General features: G+C 37.3%; 1 protein-coding gene and 2 pseudogenes across 4 annotated transcripts in view; all 3 read left to right on the top strand.

Moving 5' to 3' along the window:
• The first annotated feature begins 1424 nt into the window (after positions 1 to 1424).
• On the top strand, positions 1425 to 3821 carry LOC148995872 (uncharacterized; annotated as a pseudogene).
• A 193-nt stretch (positions 3822 to 4014) lies between these two features.
• On the top strand, positions 4015 to 6519 carry LOC148995871 (uncharacterized; annotated as a pseudogene).
• Positions 6520 to 6579: 60 nt separating this feature from the next.
• The window catches only part of slit1b (slit homolog 1b (Drosophila)), a 56625-nt gene continuing 43792 nt past the window's right edge, over positions 6580 to 19412 (top strand). For 2 of the 4 annotated variants that reach the window (XM_089118129.1, XM_089118103.1), the window contains exons 1-4: positions 7009 to 7638; positions 14097 to 14168; positions 14466 to 14537; positions 15046 to 15117. In XM_089118129.1, the coding sequence (XP_088974255.1) occupies positions 7433 to 7638; positions 14097 to 14168; positions 14466 to 14537; positions 15046 to 15117 (422 nt within the window). In that variant the 5' untranslated portion in view covers positions 7009 to 7432. Of the gene's footprint in view, positions 6984 to 7008; positions 7639 to 14096; positions 14169 to 14465; positions 14538 to 15045; positions 15118 to 19412 lie in introns of those variants that run through there. The other 2 variants (XM_089118111.1, XM_089118120.1) reach the window with 2 other exon arrangements.

The following is a 19412-nucleotide window of genomic DNA, read 5'->3' as shown; positions in this document are numbered from 1 at the left end:
TTTTTAATCAGGCGGAGACTTAGTTAATATTAATGAAATGATTTTATAATCGGGCTATATGTGTTATCAGATTATAAGAATATGTTATGTTTATAAAGATGTAGTTTATAGAGATGACTTATACGATTTTGTTATAGCTAGTAATAATGCGTTTGTTATACATTTCTCGATGGATTAATTTTTATAAGTAAACATTGACAATTTAAAATACACGTTCCTGTAAAGCAAAGTGTCCTGAACATTAGTCTAAATGCAAATTTAAAATATAACACCTGTTAAGTGTCACCCCCCTTCTTTTGAATACTGGTTGTAATTCAAGAATGCTTTGGAATATATAGACGTAAGATTGGTCTCGTTTTAAAGACATTTGGCAGATTTGTAGACGTGAACTCAATCAAAACAGTGAAACAGAAAAAAGTTATAGAAGTTTGAGTTTATGGAAATGTACAATGTACATTTTTTTTCTTTTTTTATATAAAATATATATTTTCCAAACGTGGGTGACTCTAAAACTGCAAAAAAAAAAAATAAAAAAAAATACAAAATAAATAAATAAATCAAAGCCAAAACTCTTAAGTTGATTTAAAGTGTTAGGTTTATATCTAAAAAAATTTAGCTTTCAGTTTTTTTTATTTTGTAAGGGTGCAGTAGGTCTACCAAACTTTGGCACTAGGCCTCAACCAGACTCCATTACTGCCCATATAAGGGTGCCTCTGAACCATTATTTCCACATTTTTCATACAGTTTATGAAGTAGAGATCCTATTAAGAAGTAGTATGGGAAGTTTGGCATATTTTGGTATGAATTCAACCTCTAAGAAACATAGAAAGAACACAGATGTGCGTTATAGCTTGCTGCCACATGACAAATGGTGAATTTATTATTTTTTTCTTTATATTTAAAACATTTTCAGACCTTTTTTTTTCTAAAATAATTGAATGTATGATATCTTTTGGACTCTTGCCATAAAAACAAACTGAAGTTTCTACCATTTTTTTCATGTTCATTGCTATTTCAAAATAAAGGTATGAAAATATTCTTAATTGATAAATTATGGCTCCTCTGTAATTTATTTTGAAAATCTGTCACCATAAATGGAAAAGCTTTCAAATGATTTATAGTTTGTCAATATTACTTAAGATTTTTACCAAGATATTATTGTTTTAAAAATATAAAAAGCAAACGTCCCACCTGTGGTACGGTGACAGTTAAGGGGTAAAAACTACAGATAACACAATAATTTTTTGCTTTGTTTGTGTGACTGCATATCCCATCTATGCTTTAAATATTAAAATATTTTTCCATTAGAAATCAATAATATGTTTATGTTATATAAAATACACATTTTAGTCCAGTTTTTACTCAGTCCTGCTACTCACACATTGCCCCCTCTATAAACCTTGGAAAATGCCACAAGACACATTTTCAACAGGCATCATCTGGGTCTTATACAGGCCACGCGAAGACCAAAAGTAAGTCCTCTCATTTTAATATCTGTATGATTATATTGTAACTAAGACTGAGAAGATCTATCTAAACATACTGTCCTGTTAGCTAATTTATGTCTTAGATGTTATTTGTTCATGGTAAAAAATGTTAAAAAAGAAACATTAGTTCCTGTTATGCAGTGTTCATTCCTGTTACCCAGTATTTGTTCTTGTTTCCCTGTATTTGTTCCTGTTACCCAGTTTTCGTTCCTGTTACCAAGTGTTCTTTACTGTTACCCAGTATTTGTTTCTGTTACCAAGTGTTCATTCCTATTACCCAGCATTCATAACCAGTGTTCATTCCTGTTACCCAGTGTTTGTTCCTGTTACCCTGCATTCATTCCTGTTTATCTAGTGTTTGTTCTTGTCACCCAGTATTCATTCCTGTCACCCAGTATTTGTTCATAACACCCAGTGTTTGTTCCTGTCACCCAGCGTTTGTTCCTGTCACTTAGCGTTCGTTCTTGTTACCCAGCATTCATTCCCGTTACCCAGTGTTCGTTCCTGTTACTCAGTGTTGGTTCCTGTTACCCAGCGTTCGTTCTTGTTACCCAGTGTTTGTTCCTGTTACCCAGTATTTGTTCTTGTTACCCAATGTTCGTTCCTGTCACTCAGCGCTCATTCCTGTCACCCAGTGTTTGTTCTTTTTATCCAGCGTTCGTTTTTGTTACCCAGCATTTGTTCCTGTTACCCAGTGTTTGTTCCTGTTACCCAGCACTCGTTCCTGTCACCCAGCGTTCGTTCCTGTCACCCAGCGTTTGTTCCTGTCACCCAACGTTCATTCGTTCCTGTTTACCTAGTGTTTGTTCCTGTCATCCAGCGTTCATTCTTGTTACCCAGCGTTCGTTCCTGTTACCCAGTGTACATACATATTACCCAATGTTCGTTCCTTTTACCCAGTGTTCATTCCTATTACCCAGTGTTCATTCCTGTTATCCAGCATTCGTTCCTGTTACCCAGCACTCATTCCTGTCACCCAGCATTCATTCCTGTCACCCAGAGTTCGTTCCTGTCACCCAACATTCATTCGTTCCTGTTTACCTAGTGTTTGTTCCTGTCATCCAGCATTCATTCTTTTTACCCAGCGTTCATTCCTGTTACCCAGCATTTGTTCGTTACACAACGTTCATTCCTGTTACCCAGCGTTCGTTCCTGTTACCCAGTGTTTGTTCCTGTTACCCAGCATTCGTTCCTATTTACCTAGTGTTTGTTCCTGTCACCCAGCGTTCATTCTTGTTACCCATTATTCGTTCCTGTTACCCAGTATTTGTTCTTGTTACCCAATGTTCGTTCCTGTCAATCAGCGCTCATTCCTGTCACCAAGTGTTCGTTCTTTTTAATCAGCGTTTGTTTTTGTTACCCAGCATTTGTTCCTTTTACCCAGCATTCCTTTTTGTTACCCAGCATTAGTTCTTGTTACCCAGTGTTTGTTCCTGTTACCCAGCACTTGTTCCTGTCACCCAGCGTTCGTTCCTGTCACCCAGTGTTCGTTCTTGTCACCCAGAGTTCACTCCTGTCACCCAACCTTCATTCGTTACTGTTTACCTAGTGTTTGTTCCTGTCATCTAGCATTCATTCTTGTTACCCAGCGTTCGTTCCTGTTACCCAGCGTTTGTTCGTTACACAACATTCATTCCTGTTACCCAGCATACGCTCCTGTCACCCAGAGTTCGTTCCTGTCACCCAGCGTTCGTTCCCGTCACCCAACATTCGTTCTTGTTGCCCAGCATTCGTTCCAGTCACCCAGAGTTCGCTCCTGTCACCCTGCGTTCCTGTCACCCTGCTTTCGTTTCTGTCACCCAACGTTCGTTCCGGTTAGCCAGCATTCGTTCCTGTTTACTTAGTGTTTGTTCCTGTTATCCAGCATTCATTCCTGTCACCCAGTGTTTGTTCCTGTTACCCAGCATTCGTTCCTGTTTACCTAATGTTTGTTCCTGTCACCCAGCGTTCATTCTTGTTACTCAGCCTTCGTTCTTGTTACCCAGTGTTTGTCCATGTTACCCAACTTTTGTTTCTGTTACCAAGTATTCGTTTCTGTTACCTAGCGTTCGTTCCTGTTACCCAATGTTTGTTCCTGTTACTCAGCATTCGTTTCTGTTTACCTAGTGTTTGTTCCTGTCACCCAGCATTTATTCTTGTCACCCAGCATTCGTTCTTTTTACCCAGCGTTCGTTTTTGTTACACAGCATTTGTTCCTGTTACCCAGTGTTCGTTCCTGTTACCCAGCACTCGGTCCTGTCACCCAGCGTTCGTTCCTGTCACCCAGCGATCATTCCTGTCACCCAGAGTTCGTTCCTGTCACCCAACATTAATTCGTTCCTGTTTACCTAGTGTTTGTTCCTGTCATCCAGCATTCATTCTTGTTACCCAGCGTTCATTCCTGTTACCCAGTGTTTGTGCATTACAAAACGTTCATTCCTGTTACCCAGCATTCGTTCCTATTTACCCAGTGTTTGTTCCTGTCATCCAGCGTTCATTCTTGTTACCAAGCGTTCGTTCCTGTTACCCAGCATTTGTGCGTTACACAATGTTCATTACTGTTACCCAGCGTTCGTTCCTGTTACCCAGTGTTTGTTCCTGTTACCCAGCATTCGTTCCTATTTACCTAGTGTTTGTTCCTGTCACCCAGCATTCATTCTTGTTACCCAGCGTTCGTTCTTGTTACCCAGCATTCGTTCCTGTTACCTAGTGTTAATTCCTGTTACCCAGTGTTCATTCCTGTTACCAGCACTCGTTCCTGTCACCCAGCGTTCATTCCTGTCACCCAGAGTTCGTTCCTGTCACCCAACATTCATTCGTTCCTGTTTACCTAGTGTTTGTTCCTGTCACCCAGCGTTCATTCTTGTTACCCAGCATTCATTCCTGTTACTCAGCGTTTGTTCGTTACACAACGTTCATTCCTGTTACCCAGCGTTTGTTCCTGTTACCCAGCGTTTGTTCCTGTTACCCAGCATTCGTTCCTATTTACCTAGTGTTTATTCCTGTCACCCAGCGTTCATTTGTGTTACCCAGCATTCGTTCCTGTTACCCAGTGTTTGTTCCTGTCACTCAGCGCTCGTTCCTGTCACCCATCGTTCATTCCTGTCACCCAGAGTTCGTTCCTGTCACCCAACATTCATTCTTTCCTGCTTACCTAGTGTTTTTTCCTGTCATCCAGCATTCATTCCTGTCACCCAGCGTTTGTTCGTTACACAACGTTCATTCCTGTTACCCAGCATTCGTTCCTATTTACCTAGTGTTTTTTCCTGTCACCCAGCGTTCATTCTTTTTACCCAGCGTTCATTCTTGTTACCCAGCATTCGTTCCTGTTACCCAGTGTTCGTTCCTGTTACCCAGTGTCCATTATTATTAACCAGTGTTCATTCCTGTTAATCAGCGTTCGTTCCTGTCACCCATCACTCATTCCTGTCACCCAGCGTTTGTTCCTGTCACCCAGCGTTCATTCCTGTCACCCAGAGTTCTTTCCTGTTACCCAACATTCATTCGTTCCTGTTTACCTAGTGTTTGTTCCTGTCATCCAGCATTCATTCTTGTTACCCAGCGTTCGTTCCTGTTACCCAGCCTTTGTTCATTACACAACGTTCATTCCTGTTACCCAGCGTTCGTTCCTGTTACCCAGCGTTCGTTCCTGTTACCCAGTGTTTGTTCCTGTTATCCAGCATTCGTTCCTATTTACCTAGTGTTTGTTCCTGTCACCCAGCATTCATTCTTGTTACCCAGCGTTCATTCCTGTCACCCAGAGTTCGTTCCTGTTACCCAACATTCATTCGTTCCTGTTTACCTAGTGTTTGTTCCTGTCATCCAGCGTTCATTCTTGTTACCCAGCATTCATTCCTGTTACTCACCGTTTGTTCGTTACACAACGTTCATTCCTGTTACCCAGCGTTTGTTCCTGTTACCCAGCATTCGTTCCTATTTACCTAGTGTTTATTCCTGTCACCCAGCGTTCATTTGTGTTACCCAGCATTCGTTCTTGTTACCCAGCATTCGTTCCTGTCACTCAGTGCTCGTTCCTGTCACCCATCGTTCATTCCTGTCACCCAGAGTTCGTTCCTGTCACCCAACATTCATTCTTTCCTGCTTACCTAGTGTTTGTTCCTGTCATCAAGCATTCATTCCTGTCACCCAGCGTTTGTTCGTTACACAACGTTCATTCCTGTTACCCAGCATTCGTTCCTGTTACCCAGTGTTTGTTCCTGTTACCCAGCATTCGTTCCTATTTACCTAGTGTTTGTTCCTGTCACCCAGCATTCATTCTTTTTACCCAGCGTTCATTCTTGTTACCCAGCATTCGTTCCTGTTACCCAGTGTTCGTTCCTGTTACCCACTGTCCATTATTATTAACCAGTGTTCGTTCCTGTCACCCATCACTCATTCCTGTCACCCAGCGTTTGTTCCTGTCACCCAGCGTTCATTCCTGTCACCCAGAGTTCGTTCCTGTTACCCAACATTCATTCGTTCCTGTTTACCTAGTGTTTGTTCCTGTCATCCAGCGTTCATTCTTGTTACCCAGCGTTCGTTCCTGTTACACAACGTTCATTCCTGTTACCCAGTGTTCATTCCTGTTACCCAGCGTTCGTTCTTGTTACCCAGTGTTTGTTCCTGTTATCCAGCATTCGTTCCTATTTACCTAGTGTTTGTTCCTGTCACCCAGCATTCATTCTTCTTACCCAGAATTCATTCCTGTCACCCAGCGTTTGTTCCTGTCACCCAGCGTTCATTCCTGTCACCCAGAGTTCGTTCCTGTTACCCAACGTTCATTCGTTCCTGTTTACCTAGTGTTTGTTCCTGTCATCCAGCATTCATTCTTGTTACCCAGCGTTCGTTCCTGTTACCCAGCCTTTGTTCGTTACACAACGTTCATTCCTGTTACCCAGCGTTCATTCCTGTTACCCAGCATTCGTTCCTGTTACCCAGTGTTTGTTCCTGTCACCCAGCATTCGTTCTTGTTACCCAGAATTCATTCCTGTTACCCAGTGTTTGTTCCTGTTACCCAGTGTTCATTCCTGTTACCACGTTACCAAAAAATAAAGTTAAACCACCGGTTCATCATTATGCAATTATTTAATAAAAAATGACAACTTGTGTGTGTGTGTGTATATATATATATATATATATATATATAATGATTTTTTGTCACAAATATAAATTATTTTAACATTTAACCAACAGTTTCTTAAAAACACTTTATAAAAGGGGGAAACAAAGGATTTAATTGACATGTTTTTAAACATGCTTTTTAAATGACACATGAGTTTTGGTAACAAGAGTGAGAAAACATGCATCCATCTGCTTAGAAACTATATATTTATTTATATATAGTTTGTGAGCAGTAGTGGGCAATATTTGTAATAAAGATGTAATTCTGCAAAGTCTTTTTGTTCTTGTGTTTCTGCAGCCTCTTCTTCCTCCTCTTCCTCATCCAGACCAGCAGAGCGTAATTACCCAGAGGATCATCATCGCTCTGAACTGCAGGACTCCCAAAACTGGGACTGTGTATGTATGTGTGTGTGTGTGTGTGTGTGTGTGTGACCGTTAGAAACCGTTGGAGGGTGTAATATTGACGGGGAGGAGTCAGAAGCTGTGATTTGTAGGTCCTTTGATGGATGATTCCTGTATGTGAATGAGGGAAAACGCGTGTGTGAGATTGTACGAGTCTGTCTTTTTTTCCAGAGCTCTACCCTGGAGGAAAGAAAGAGAAAGAGAGAGAGAGAGGGGGAACCACTGAAGAAAGACAACGCAGCACAAAGACCAGACAGAAAACAGCCCTGAGAGAAGAAAATAACAAGTGATCTTGTTCCTGGGGGATCTGCGGTCTGTTATCTCCACTTATGTTTCTTTCCTCGTGAGTGTTTTAAGAGCTGATGCTTGTCCTGTAGTTTATGTTTGGGCATTTACAGCTCCAGTAGAGGTTCAGACCCGTGTCTTTGGGCTTTGATTTGGAGATGCCGGTCAGGACTGGCAGTCTGAGCGCTGGACTGATGGTTCCCGGCTGTGGTTTGTGGGTTTGGGGTTTGTTGAGCGCCCTTCTTCTCGTGGGTCACTCGGGAGCGTGTCCTCCTCACTGTTCCTGCACGGGCACCACTGTGGACTGCCATGGACTCGCATTCAGAAACGTGCCACGAAATATACCAAAGAGCACAGAAAGACTGTGAGTATCATGAAAGTGGGACATTTGTGCTTGTGTCATTGTACGTCACTAATGCATGTGCATGTTTATGAGTTCATGAATCATGTAGGATGGCACTGAGCATCATTTTTTTAAATGTGCTGATTCATAACTTGAATCATTAAAGCACATCTAGTTTTATTTCAGGTCTAAGATACTCCAAAAGTTGCATCTAACAACAACGAAAGTTTTGGGTTCAAAACTAGTTAAGCTATGTGTATATTTATTAGTTGATAATTATAGTATATTATATTTAGGTTATAGTATCTTGTTTTGTCACGTAACTCTCCTCATAGTTAACCTTATAAACACAATAATAATTTAATAACATAGTTAAATGTAATCTTTTTCAAGTCTTAAAATTAATGTCCATTTTTCATACCGTGATGCATTCAGTTGTAGTTATTGATATAATTTACACACACACACACACACACACACACACACACACACACACACACATATATATATATATATATATATATATATAATTTTTATATATTTTTCTTTTTATTATCTAATATCAATGTTTAATATCAGATATCGACAATAACCAAATTTTAACTAATTTTAATTGCAATTGAAATAATGGTTAAATAAAGGAAAATATACATATATTAGATGAAAAACATAACCGTGAAAAAAATTTCAAATAAAGCTAAATAGATTTTTTTTAATGACAAAAGCACATACAATTGAAGCTTTAAAATGAAAACTGAAAGTAAGTGTATATAACAATACTAACAAATGTAGTTACAGGATTACATGTGAACATGATAAAAATCACTGCTAGCCTTGTCTGTGCAAAATTAATCTAATCTTTCAACTGCTGTCATGACCATGTAATAAAGATAAACTCAGTAAGATTTACATGATGTGCTTAGGAAGTCCAGAAAGGCACTGTTCAAAAATCCATTTACTGGAATTATTAAGAGAAAAATTAGCACAGTTGTTGTGTTCTGGATTTGTTTACAATATCAGCCCTTAAATTATGCACCGGCTCGGTATATGTGCATGTTTGTGTGTCTCAGAGGTTAGAGTATCTCGTGTCAGAGTGTGTCCATCAAAACATGTCAAATGTAACTGATACTACGGGACATAATGTCCATTGATTTAGAGGATGTAGTTCCGGTTATCGTCTTCCTCAGTCGTGCTCTCAGATCATATTGAGATGTATCAAATGTTTACTTGCTGAGATTGTTGTGTTTCATATTGCAAATCTTACACTTAAAGGGAAAAAAGATTCTGTCATGTCATTCCAAACCAGTTTGACTTTCTTTCTTCTGCGCAAAAAAAAAAAAAAGAAGTTATTTGAAGAATCTCTCAGCTGTTTCTGTGAATACAGTGGGAGTCAACGGGGTCCAAAAATGCCAAAAGGTAGCGTAAAAGTGAACCATAGAGTTCCAAGTCTTCTGATTCACTTTGCATGATGAATACAGAAAACTTAAGTGGTTATTAATTCGCAAAGCGAATCAAAACTCATATTCAGAGGCCCAAATCAAATATGGCAGCACGTGAGTAACATCAAACCCCATTGGTTCTTATGTGATGGCATGCAAGATTACCTTTACGCTTCATTTATGTCCTTTTGGCGCTTCAAAATTTTGCGTCCCAACTTATAACACAGACAAAAATAACAAACATTCCACAGAAATGAAGAAAACCAAACTGGTATTGGCAATAACTCGACTTAAAGTCTTCTAAAATCCAAAAATAACTGTTCAAAATGTTAAATGCTGCATTTGGACATTTGGTCTCTAAGGTGAACCCAAGAAACCAATTCCTTTTCACGAAAGAATCATTCTGGGGTGTGTTTCCCGTACAACGACATAACTCACTGATTCACTACTATAGTACAGTATTATGCATCGTTGAAGAAATACACTAGCTTGTAACGAGTGTTTCCCGAAACCATATTGGCGCAAAGTAGTCATTCAACCAAGTTCGTTTATGGCGTCGCGCAGGTGTTGGAGTAATAACTCCTTTGATTCGGTTTAAGATCGATTTAATGCTAGATGTTTTGCTGTAAATTAGGACATGGCATCTGAGAACTATTTCTCTTTTTTCTCTGTTATTTTGCTTTATTTCCAAAATTCAATCATAAGCTCGTTCACACATGCAGACCTAAATGACATTTGTATGTATTCTAAATAAATGATATAGATTGTTCTGAATGTCAGCTTGCTTATTTGGCTCAAGATAAAGATTTATTGAGTCCACATGTCAGGAAAACAAGGAACTATACTTCTAACCGCGGGTCGAGAGCTGTCGTTCCAACCACACAACTTTATGATGCTGTTTGGGAATGTTCGTTAGAACGATTGTTTTGGGAAACACCGACTCGTTGAACTGCTGATAACCATGGAACTTGCGACCATAGTTGGCTAACGATGCTTTTGGGAAACGTACCCTTGGCTGTTTTTTTGAATTAGAATCTGATTCGTTAAAAAAAAATCTGAATCAGTAGAACAATTGATACATTGGACTTTGCTACTTCTAAGCATAAAGTTAAGCTCATATTTACTAAATTTCATAAACATTTTCTAGGCAAAAAAAAAGATATATGATGTATGAATCACAGCTCACATAGAAGTCACTTTCAAACCCAGTAGGTTTCTGTTGGTCAACGGGGGCAGGCAACTTGAACCCGTTGTGAAGTCCGCATGGGGGAATCTTTCGTCCTCATGGGAAATTCCAAATCACTGGATTTGACTGGGTTTTACTCTTGAAAATTTGCTAAACCCAGTAAATGTGACTGCAACTTAACACTAGCACTGTTTCCTCAACTGGAATGATGTTTCAAGACCAACAAACAATTCAGGAACATGCTGCAATGAACAATCAAAATGCATTTAGATAAGGTTCAATGTGTTCAATCCTGTTGAACAATTAGCAGTGAATGCAATATTGATAAAAGCCAGCAGCTCTATAGTGAGGAGGACATTCCCTAGGCGATGTGTAGCAAAGAGAGTCATTTATCAAGGAGACTGCACTAGCCAAATAATATCCCCCATGGTCCCCTGAGCTTTGCCCCTGCAGTGGTAAAGAATGGAGCGGAGGAGCTGTTATTTGAGTTGACTGGAGGGATGGAGGGAGGGGGAGGGGGTCGTGAAGGAGGGCAAAAGCTTGCTGAGGGTAGCAGTGCTCAATATGATATCACTGGCCAATAATAGAGTTCAGAACGGACAGGATATCTGTGTTCTATCTGTTTTTGCCTTTCAAATTAAATGAATTGAAAGTAAATGTAAACTGACTGATTAGATCATCTAGGTAATGGGATCTTATATCTCAAATGTTATGTAAAAGAGATGAAAGCCTAGCTGTTGCAGATCGAATCAGAAGCGATTGGTAGGCGCCGAACTCTGGAGGTGCGTAGTTACATATGCCAGAATGGGTAACAGGGTTGAAAATGTAACCTAAATTAAACTGTAGCTTAGTAGATCTGAGTTAAAATAAAGTCAGCTTAAAAAAATAAATATACTTATATAAAATAAGAGGTTGAATCTGAAGTATGGCTGATTGTTAGGGGTCGATCTCTGAAGGGGGGCGTTGTTACATATGCCAGAATGTGTAACAGGGTTGAAAATATAACCTGAATTATAGTGTAGCTTAGTAGATCTGAGTTAAAATAAAGTCAGCTTAAATAAATAAGTTTACTTATATAAAATAAGAGGTTGAATCTGAAGTATGCCAGATAGTTAGGGGTCGATCTCTGAAGGTCCGTAGTTACATATGCCGGAATATGTAACAGGGTTGAAAATGTAACCTAAATTAAACTGTCCCTTAGTTGATCTGAGTTAAAATAAAGTCAGCTTAAATAAATAAATATACTTATATAAGAGGTTGAATCTGAAATATGGCTGATTGTTAGGGGTCGATCTCTTAAGGTGCGTAGTTACATATGCTGGAATGGGTAACAGGGTTGAAAATGTAACCTAAATTAAAGCGTAGCTTAGTAGATCTGAGTTAAAATAAACTCAGCTTAAATAAATAAATATACTTATATAAAAAAAGAGGTTGAATCTGAAGTATGGCTGATTGTTAGGGGTGGATCTCTGAAGGTGTGTGTAGTTACATATGCCAGAATGGGTAACGGGGTTGAAAATATAACCTAAAATTAAATAATAAAGTATGGCTGATTTTGTTAGGGGTGCGTAGTTACATATGTACATATTCATAGTGCGTAGTTCTGAAGGTGCGTAGTTACATTTGCCAGAATGGGTAACAGGGTTGAAGAAAATGTAACCTGAATTATTGTATCACTTGGTTGAGCTTAGCTAGTTTGGGACCGGATGTTGGTTTATACAAAAATAATGTTCATTAAATTAAATGAAATGCATATTTCAGGGTAAATTTAGCTTACTCATAAGAGGTCAAATCCGATGTATGCCTGATTGTTAGCGGCCGAACACTGAAAGTGCGTAACAGGGTGGGTAACAGGGTTTTAAAGTAATAGGGCTGAATATTTAGCCTTAATTTATACATTGTTTTGATGATCTTAACTAGTTTGTTGCTGGATTTTGGTGTCTACAAAAACAAAGTCCAATACAATATTTGTTTATTTTTCATCATTCATCGGTCTGAAAACTTGAACTTGATGCAGTCAACACTACAATTTGTGTACAAATTTAGAAAATGCAATAAGGTCATGTACTTCTCTTCCGGCCATGATGTAACAACTATGTAATTTCAAAGTTGTCACAATTATTATAAATCTTTAATTTCCATGTTCTACTAAATAGTTCAATGCCTGTGTTCTCCACCAGGATTCAGATTGACCAGATTTTCTGCCATTGTCAATTTAAAAAATAATAAATAAATGTGACAAATGACCATAAAGGTTACTAATAATAAGGATTTTAATAATCAAAACTGTTTTTGTTTAACACACCAACAAATAAGATTAACCCTGGTGGATAAAATTAGATCTACCCAGCCTTTAAACTTGTAAAACTGTTAATTTTTCTAATGGTTTACAGTAATATTTTAGATCAGTTGCCCTGAGAACAAAGTCAAATCCATCTCAAAGGTTACTTGTTGAATAAATTCTGAAAAGAAAACAGTTTTTTGGGGTCAAACTTGCTTATTTTCCTAAGACATATTCTCAATATTACTTAAGCTTCATAATGAACCAATGTAGATGCATGAATTACATATAGACACTTTATTACTACACAACTGTGCTGGTGGAAATTAACATCTACTGGTTATGTATACATCTGTGACAAGCTTAGTGTCTTTTTCAAACACAAGCAGATGAAGAGATCAAGCTGCTTTTGTGTCCAATTTTCCACGTTAATGGTCCTGGTGTTGGCCGCAGATGCTGGACTAATTAAAGGATTAAAGGAGTCACCTTATTCACTGCCCTGATTGGTCACACCTGGGCTCTTTTCCACAGTAGTGCCATTACAGCCCGTGTCCCAGGTGACACCGGTGTACATGTGTGTGCAAATGTATATTTCCACTACAAAAGGCCCAGTCTGTCAGCGTTCACCTCTTAACAATGAGCGTAACCCTCCTTTGCATGCACAAATTATAGCCTTTTATGGATTTTATTTCTATTTCTTAAGGTTTATACTTATTCAGGCCTGTGCGCTGGTGTCCGAACAGAGTAGAGCGACATTAATCTCATGGCTGTCAGGGACAAACTATTGAGGTATTAATAATATCTCCTTTTGAAATGCGCAAACTGGACTATAAACAAATCGACACCTATTGTCCGCATCTTTTCACTTCCATTTATGTTTTTTTCCCTCTATATCATATTTCTTTTCTGTTCAACCCACATTGAGTATTAATACATGTATTAATATTTATTGGGTTGTATAATATATACAATCACAGGGTGTAACAGGGTTGAAAAAAAAAAACTAAACTAAGCTAATTTGGGGCCAAATGTTGGCTTGTAGTTTACCGTGAGTTAAGCAAATATTAGTTTGGTAATTTTTCTTAAATAACAGGGTTGACAAATACAGTCAACACTACAAATTGTGCATTTAGAAACTAACTATTTCCTTGAAAACAGTAAATAAAGTCATACCGTTATTCAACTAACATTTTAAAAATGCGTTTATAAACGCTCATATAATGAAGAGAAAAAAATTAACTTGGAAATTTTGAACATTTAGACAACTTTCCGAAATAATATTAAATACCATTAACAAAACCTTCTTAGAACATAAGCTTGTTAGCTGGATAGGCCTGTAATTTTTATTATACTATATTATAATTCATTATACTGTATATGAAGGGTGCACCAAGTTTCCATTCCCTATTGTATGACTTAAGCACACTGTAAAGATATTTCTGCAGATGATTCATTAACTCATTGACGTAGGTATTTAAAGTGAGTGGTCAAGCTGCCTAGCAACAGAGTATGGACAATTACAATTAAAATTTTGTTTGTGATTAACAATTTCTCTTTTGTTTTGCTTTTAAAGGGACTTGAACACAAACAACCTCACACATATCGGCAAGGATGACTTCGCTGGCCTTAAGCACCTCCGGATTTTGTGAGCTTTGTTTTTTACATCAATCTTATTTCTAATGTATTTTCTAATGTATAGAGGTTTAAATGGAGATAAATAAATGCCACAAATCAGAAGGGGAAGCAGACAAGCGCACATTTAACATGTAAACAACAATTAACAAGCAAACAGTTTTATTGTATTTTAATTACAGTTTGTATGCTGTTAGTGTATGGAATCTGTGGCCTTTCTTTACTCTCCCCCATCCTCCACTTTAAACTGAACATTTTAAAATAAAGTCTTTTTAACCTTCACTATGCATTACTTCATCAATCTATACAGGCACCTCACGGACAACCAGATTGTCTCTATTGATAGAGGAGCCTTCAATGATCTGAAGGAATTGGACAGACTGTGAGTTTAAAGTCATATTTTCATTCTCGCTATAATACAGTATTCTGTTTCAATAGGCTTTGATATTATAATTATAGCATTTAACCCTCAAGTTATGATGAAATTGGATAATATTTGGGCTAACTCCAATGGTGTATGTGTCAAATTAATCATAGTCATTTTTTAAAATGAACCTTCATTTATATATATATACAGAGAGAAAGAGAGAGAGAGATAGTAAGAGAGAACGAGAGTAACCAAGTTAAAAAATATTGAAACTAAGCTGGTTTTGGCTAATGTTGGCTTCTAGTTTACCATAAATTGTTTTGTTTTTTTTTCAAATAACTTAACAATATCTTTGGTAACAGGGTTGACAAATACAGTCAACACTTAAATTTGTGTAACGAATTAGAAACAAGCTCAAACGTGTTTTTTCCTTGGTAAGCTACATCATGTTGGGACAATTAGTAAGTAATCTTCAAACTGGGTTTCCTGAATTGTGAGCTGTATGTCTTTGTGTTTCCCTCAGGCGTCTCAACCGAAACCGTCTCCAGCAACTCCCAGAGCTCCTGTTCCTGAAAAACCCCACTCTTTCCAGACTGTAAGTGACTATTTCCTTATCAGGAATCCATCAGGAAATGCTTGAGGTGGAACAAGCATGGAATGGCTAACTTGGCAAGCTTCTAACAAAACACCTTTTACATGTTAAACAAAGCACCTGGAATAATGACTTCCCGGACAATCACGTATTAATGAGACCTTAGGTTAGTTAGCTGTGCTTAGGTGAAGAGTTTTTATATTTTAATATAGGTACAGTTACAGATACAGTCTTCACTCAGGGGCAGTGGGTCAAAAAGACGGTTTACCCAATGCTTTTATGTGCTATGTGTTTATTATGCTACATTTATTAGCATATCCCATTGTTAGCTTAGCTAACATGTTAATGCCAAACTCAGTTGGAATCAACGCTTGTGAAAAAACTTTTGAGATGTTCAAAAAAAACCTCTTTGTATGGTGACTTCACCTCTCGATACAAACTTAGGTTAGTTAGCTGTGGTTGGGTGAAGAGTTTTTGAATAAAGATAGAGTTGGAAAAGTCAGGGCCAGTGGGTCAAAAAGGGAAATATGTAGGAATGTGTGGGAGTACAGAAAGAGGCATAATGGGTGTGAACGAATAGTCAGAGACAGCTGTGTTTGCTTGTTATTTGGTTGTTTGTTCATGCCATTTCACACGTTGCCTCATTAGAGAGTTACCATATGGATGTGGCGCGTTCAGTCAATCTGCCTGAGAACACCCCCATCCTCCCACACATGCCTTTAGGGAAAGATGTCTACTATTATAAATGAAATTCATAACGTATTTTTCCTTCAGAGACAATCTGTATGGTAAACCTCAGGAATATTGATTTATGAAAATATGGGTCATAATAGTTTTTTGCGTTTTTCGTTCCATGTTTGGACATTTTGTGGAGTGCACTTAAACAAAGCAAGATCTAGTTCATTAAAACAAGTAATAGTCTCCTAAGATTCATTACTAATTGGCACCATGCTTGCGTTCTCCACGCACAATTAATTACCACAGTTACTTAAGAGAGGACATAACAGGGGTGATAGCTGATTATGATTCGTTTCAAATTAATATGTAAATTTTTCTTCAAATATGTCACTGAGGCTAGCAAAATTTTTAATTTGTGCTAACCGGGTGTGAACTTATCTAAGAGTGTTTATGTTACAAACCAATGATGATGAAAAGAAAATACTAATTATTCTTCATGTCATTCCTGTCTCTTACACCTCAGGAATTGTCTTAATTTGACAGGATCCCATGGCGTGAAGTGCTGCGTTTCAAAACCTAGAGAGCTGCCTATCAAGAGCACTTTTAAAGGCACAATAAGTGCACTGAGAAACATATGGTGTAGAAACAATTTTCACTCACAAATTGCACGAACACTTACTGAGAAACGGCTAGTAAATGCATAGAAATCCTGAAGTAGTATTTTCTTGTTAAAAAATATACGCCAATAATCTTTGTTTTATTTACATACATTAGCTTTTATTTATAAGTGTATAATATAACACACACACACACACACACACACACACATAGATATGAAGAGTTCAGATGCAAAAGCCTCTAAGTGCCATTTGAAATTTTCTTCTAAAATGATCATTTTTATCAACCTTGTATATTTAAGTTCAGTAATTTCACTTAAATGGCAATGAAGATTACCTATTAATTGTCATTTAAGTGAAATTGCTGAACTTAAATATACAAGTTTGATAAAAATGGTCATTTTAGAAGAAAATTTCAAATGGCATTTAGAGGCTTTTGCATCTGGACTCTTCATATATATATTATATATATTTATATAATAGCAAAAAAATCTAATAACACACACACACATATAGTGTGTATAGTGTTAGTGTATTATATATATATATATATATATATATATATTAGGGATGAGCGAGTACAGCATTATCTGTATCTGTATCTGTTAACCATATGAATTATCTGTATCTGTATCTGTACTCGGACTGGGCGGGGCCTAAACCCGGAAGTGGGTCGGGTAGTCTTGAAATGGGCGGGGCTTTAACCGGTATGTTATTTTAAGCATGCAATTGATATGGGTTGATCTGAAATTGCTATATTTTTTGCTGATAAGAAATAAAACTATTTACATGACAGCATCAGCATTGAGCTTCAGATCAATGGTTTTGATCACGATAACAAACGACAAGTTTTGCAACAATGAATACAACACAAGTGGCTGCAATTATAAAGTAAAATGTAATGAACAAGAGTTTTCATCTCAACTACGGCTGATATGGACCAAAAGTCATATCCCGATATATTTAGGCTGAATTTCGATATACAAAATATATCCCGATATTTTTTCTGCAAAGTGAGAGCAAATGTTCAGTCAAAGCCAAATATGACATGTCACAAGTAGTTTTATTGAAACTTGAACATTTGCCAAACCAAATGAATAAATAATAAACAGGTTTCTTCACCTTAGGGCTGCATGATTAGCTATGACAAAAATCTTCATTGCAGATTATTCCCTTGGAATTGTAATTGTGATTTATTAATTGGTTTATTTATTTTGTTAATACAACGTTGGTATGAGCCATTACAGTCATTTAAAAAAATATAAAAAATAAAACAAAGAAAAATAGGGGCATTAAGGGGTTAATATAGAAACGACAGTTACTATAGTGAATACACAATACTAACAAGAACTGTTTATGAAACATGGAAACTGCTCTGGTGAATAGAATGAAAATCATAACTGCATTGCTTTTATTTCGTGTAATTTACAACGTAACGGTGTTGCATGCTCGTATAGTTTCTTTTGCACTTTACTGTATAGAGGCGATCCAGCGCGCGCCACCGCATTTGCGCGTGCAATTGAGTGTGCGTTAAGACTAACGGGTGACAGGACAGAAAGTCCGTTTTGCTGAGGTGAAAGACTTTATTTCATAACATAACATGCTTTAATCAAGCACGCAAAGTGGAAAAGGAGTGGCTGGGGCGCGGGGAGCAGTGCAGAGGGTTCAGCACTCAGCAGCTTGCTTGGAGCAAGGATCACAGCGCAAACCTGAATAGCCTATATCGATATGCAATATGGTTTAATTACATATCACATTTAAAAATATATATATTCTTTATATTGATATATCGCTCAGCCTTAATCTCAACATAACTTTTTTTAGTAACATTTTTTTTTTTTTTATCCGAGCACAGATGTTGACTCGTATTACTCGTATAATATTCGTACTCGACAAAAGTGCTTTATCCGTACCGGATACTCGTTTCAGCCGAGTATCCGGCTCAACTCTAATATATATAACATATATATATATATTTATAAGCGTAATAAGTGCACTACAAAATGTGTCACCAAAGTGGACTCTCTTTAAGTACACTTAAGTGGCCTTTTATTTCTATTATATTATATACTATTTTTATTACTGTTATATTATCTTTTTTTATGTACTGCTAATATGTAGTAAAGTACGGGTGCGGATTCAATACAATTAAGTGCACTTCTTTGAAAATTGAGGGAATTGATATTTTGTTTTAGCCAATATCACATCATTTGTAAATAAGAGTTTGAGATTTAAGTGCTTTGTGTTTATAATGCTGTTTATTAGAGTATCTCATTGTTAGCTTAGCAACATGCTAATAACAATCTATAATAAGCTTGTTAGGGGATATTTAAATGCATATAGTGTTTCTCTAAGTGTTGGATGTAGTGTTTTGTAGTGCTAGCAGTGAATGTTATATTAGCGTGACATTATAAAAGAGGCGGTTTGTGCGTTACTGCAGACAAAGATCTGTGTTGCTCGCTATCAATTTTGTTGGTCTTGAAGGAGTCATTATGTTCAATGAATTTTCTGCATTGTTACAAAATGGCCAATAAACGTAGCCATTTGACAGACATTTTCTTGAAAAATTAAGCTGTTAATTAGAGTATCTCATTGTTAGCTTAGCAACATGCTAATAACAATCTAGCTTAGCAACATTCTAATAACAATCTATAACAAGCCCATTAGAGGATATTTAAATGCACATAGTGTTTCTCTAAGTGTTGGATGTAGTGTTTTGTAGTGCTAGCATTGAATCTTATATTAGCGTCACATTATCAAAGAGGTGGTTTGCGCGTCGCAGCAGACAAAGATCTGTGTTGCTCGCTATCACTTTTGTTTGTCTTGAAGGAGTCATTAAATTGAATGATTTTTCTACATTGTTACAAAATGGCCAATAAATGTGGCCATTTCACAGACATTGTCTTGAAAAATTAAGCTGTTTATTAGAGTATCTCATTGTTAGCTTAGCAACATGCTAATAACAATCTAGCTTAGCAACATGCTAATAGCAATCTATAATAA

Source organism: Pimephales promelas, chromosome 2, assembly GCF_988280905.1.
Source record: "Pimephales promelas chromosome 2, fPimPro1.hap1.1, whole genome shotgun sequence".
Lineage (NCBI taxonomy): Eukaryota > Metazoa > Chordata > Actinopteri > Cypriniformes > Leuciscidae > Pimephales > Pimephales promelas.
This window is presented reverse-complemented; position numbering and strand designations above follow the sequence as displayed.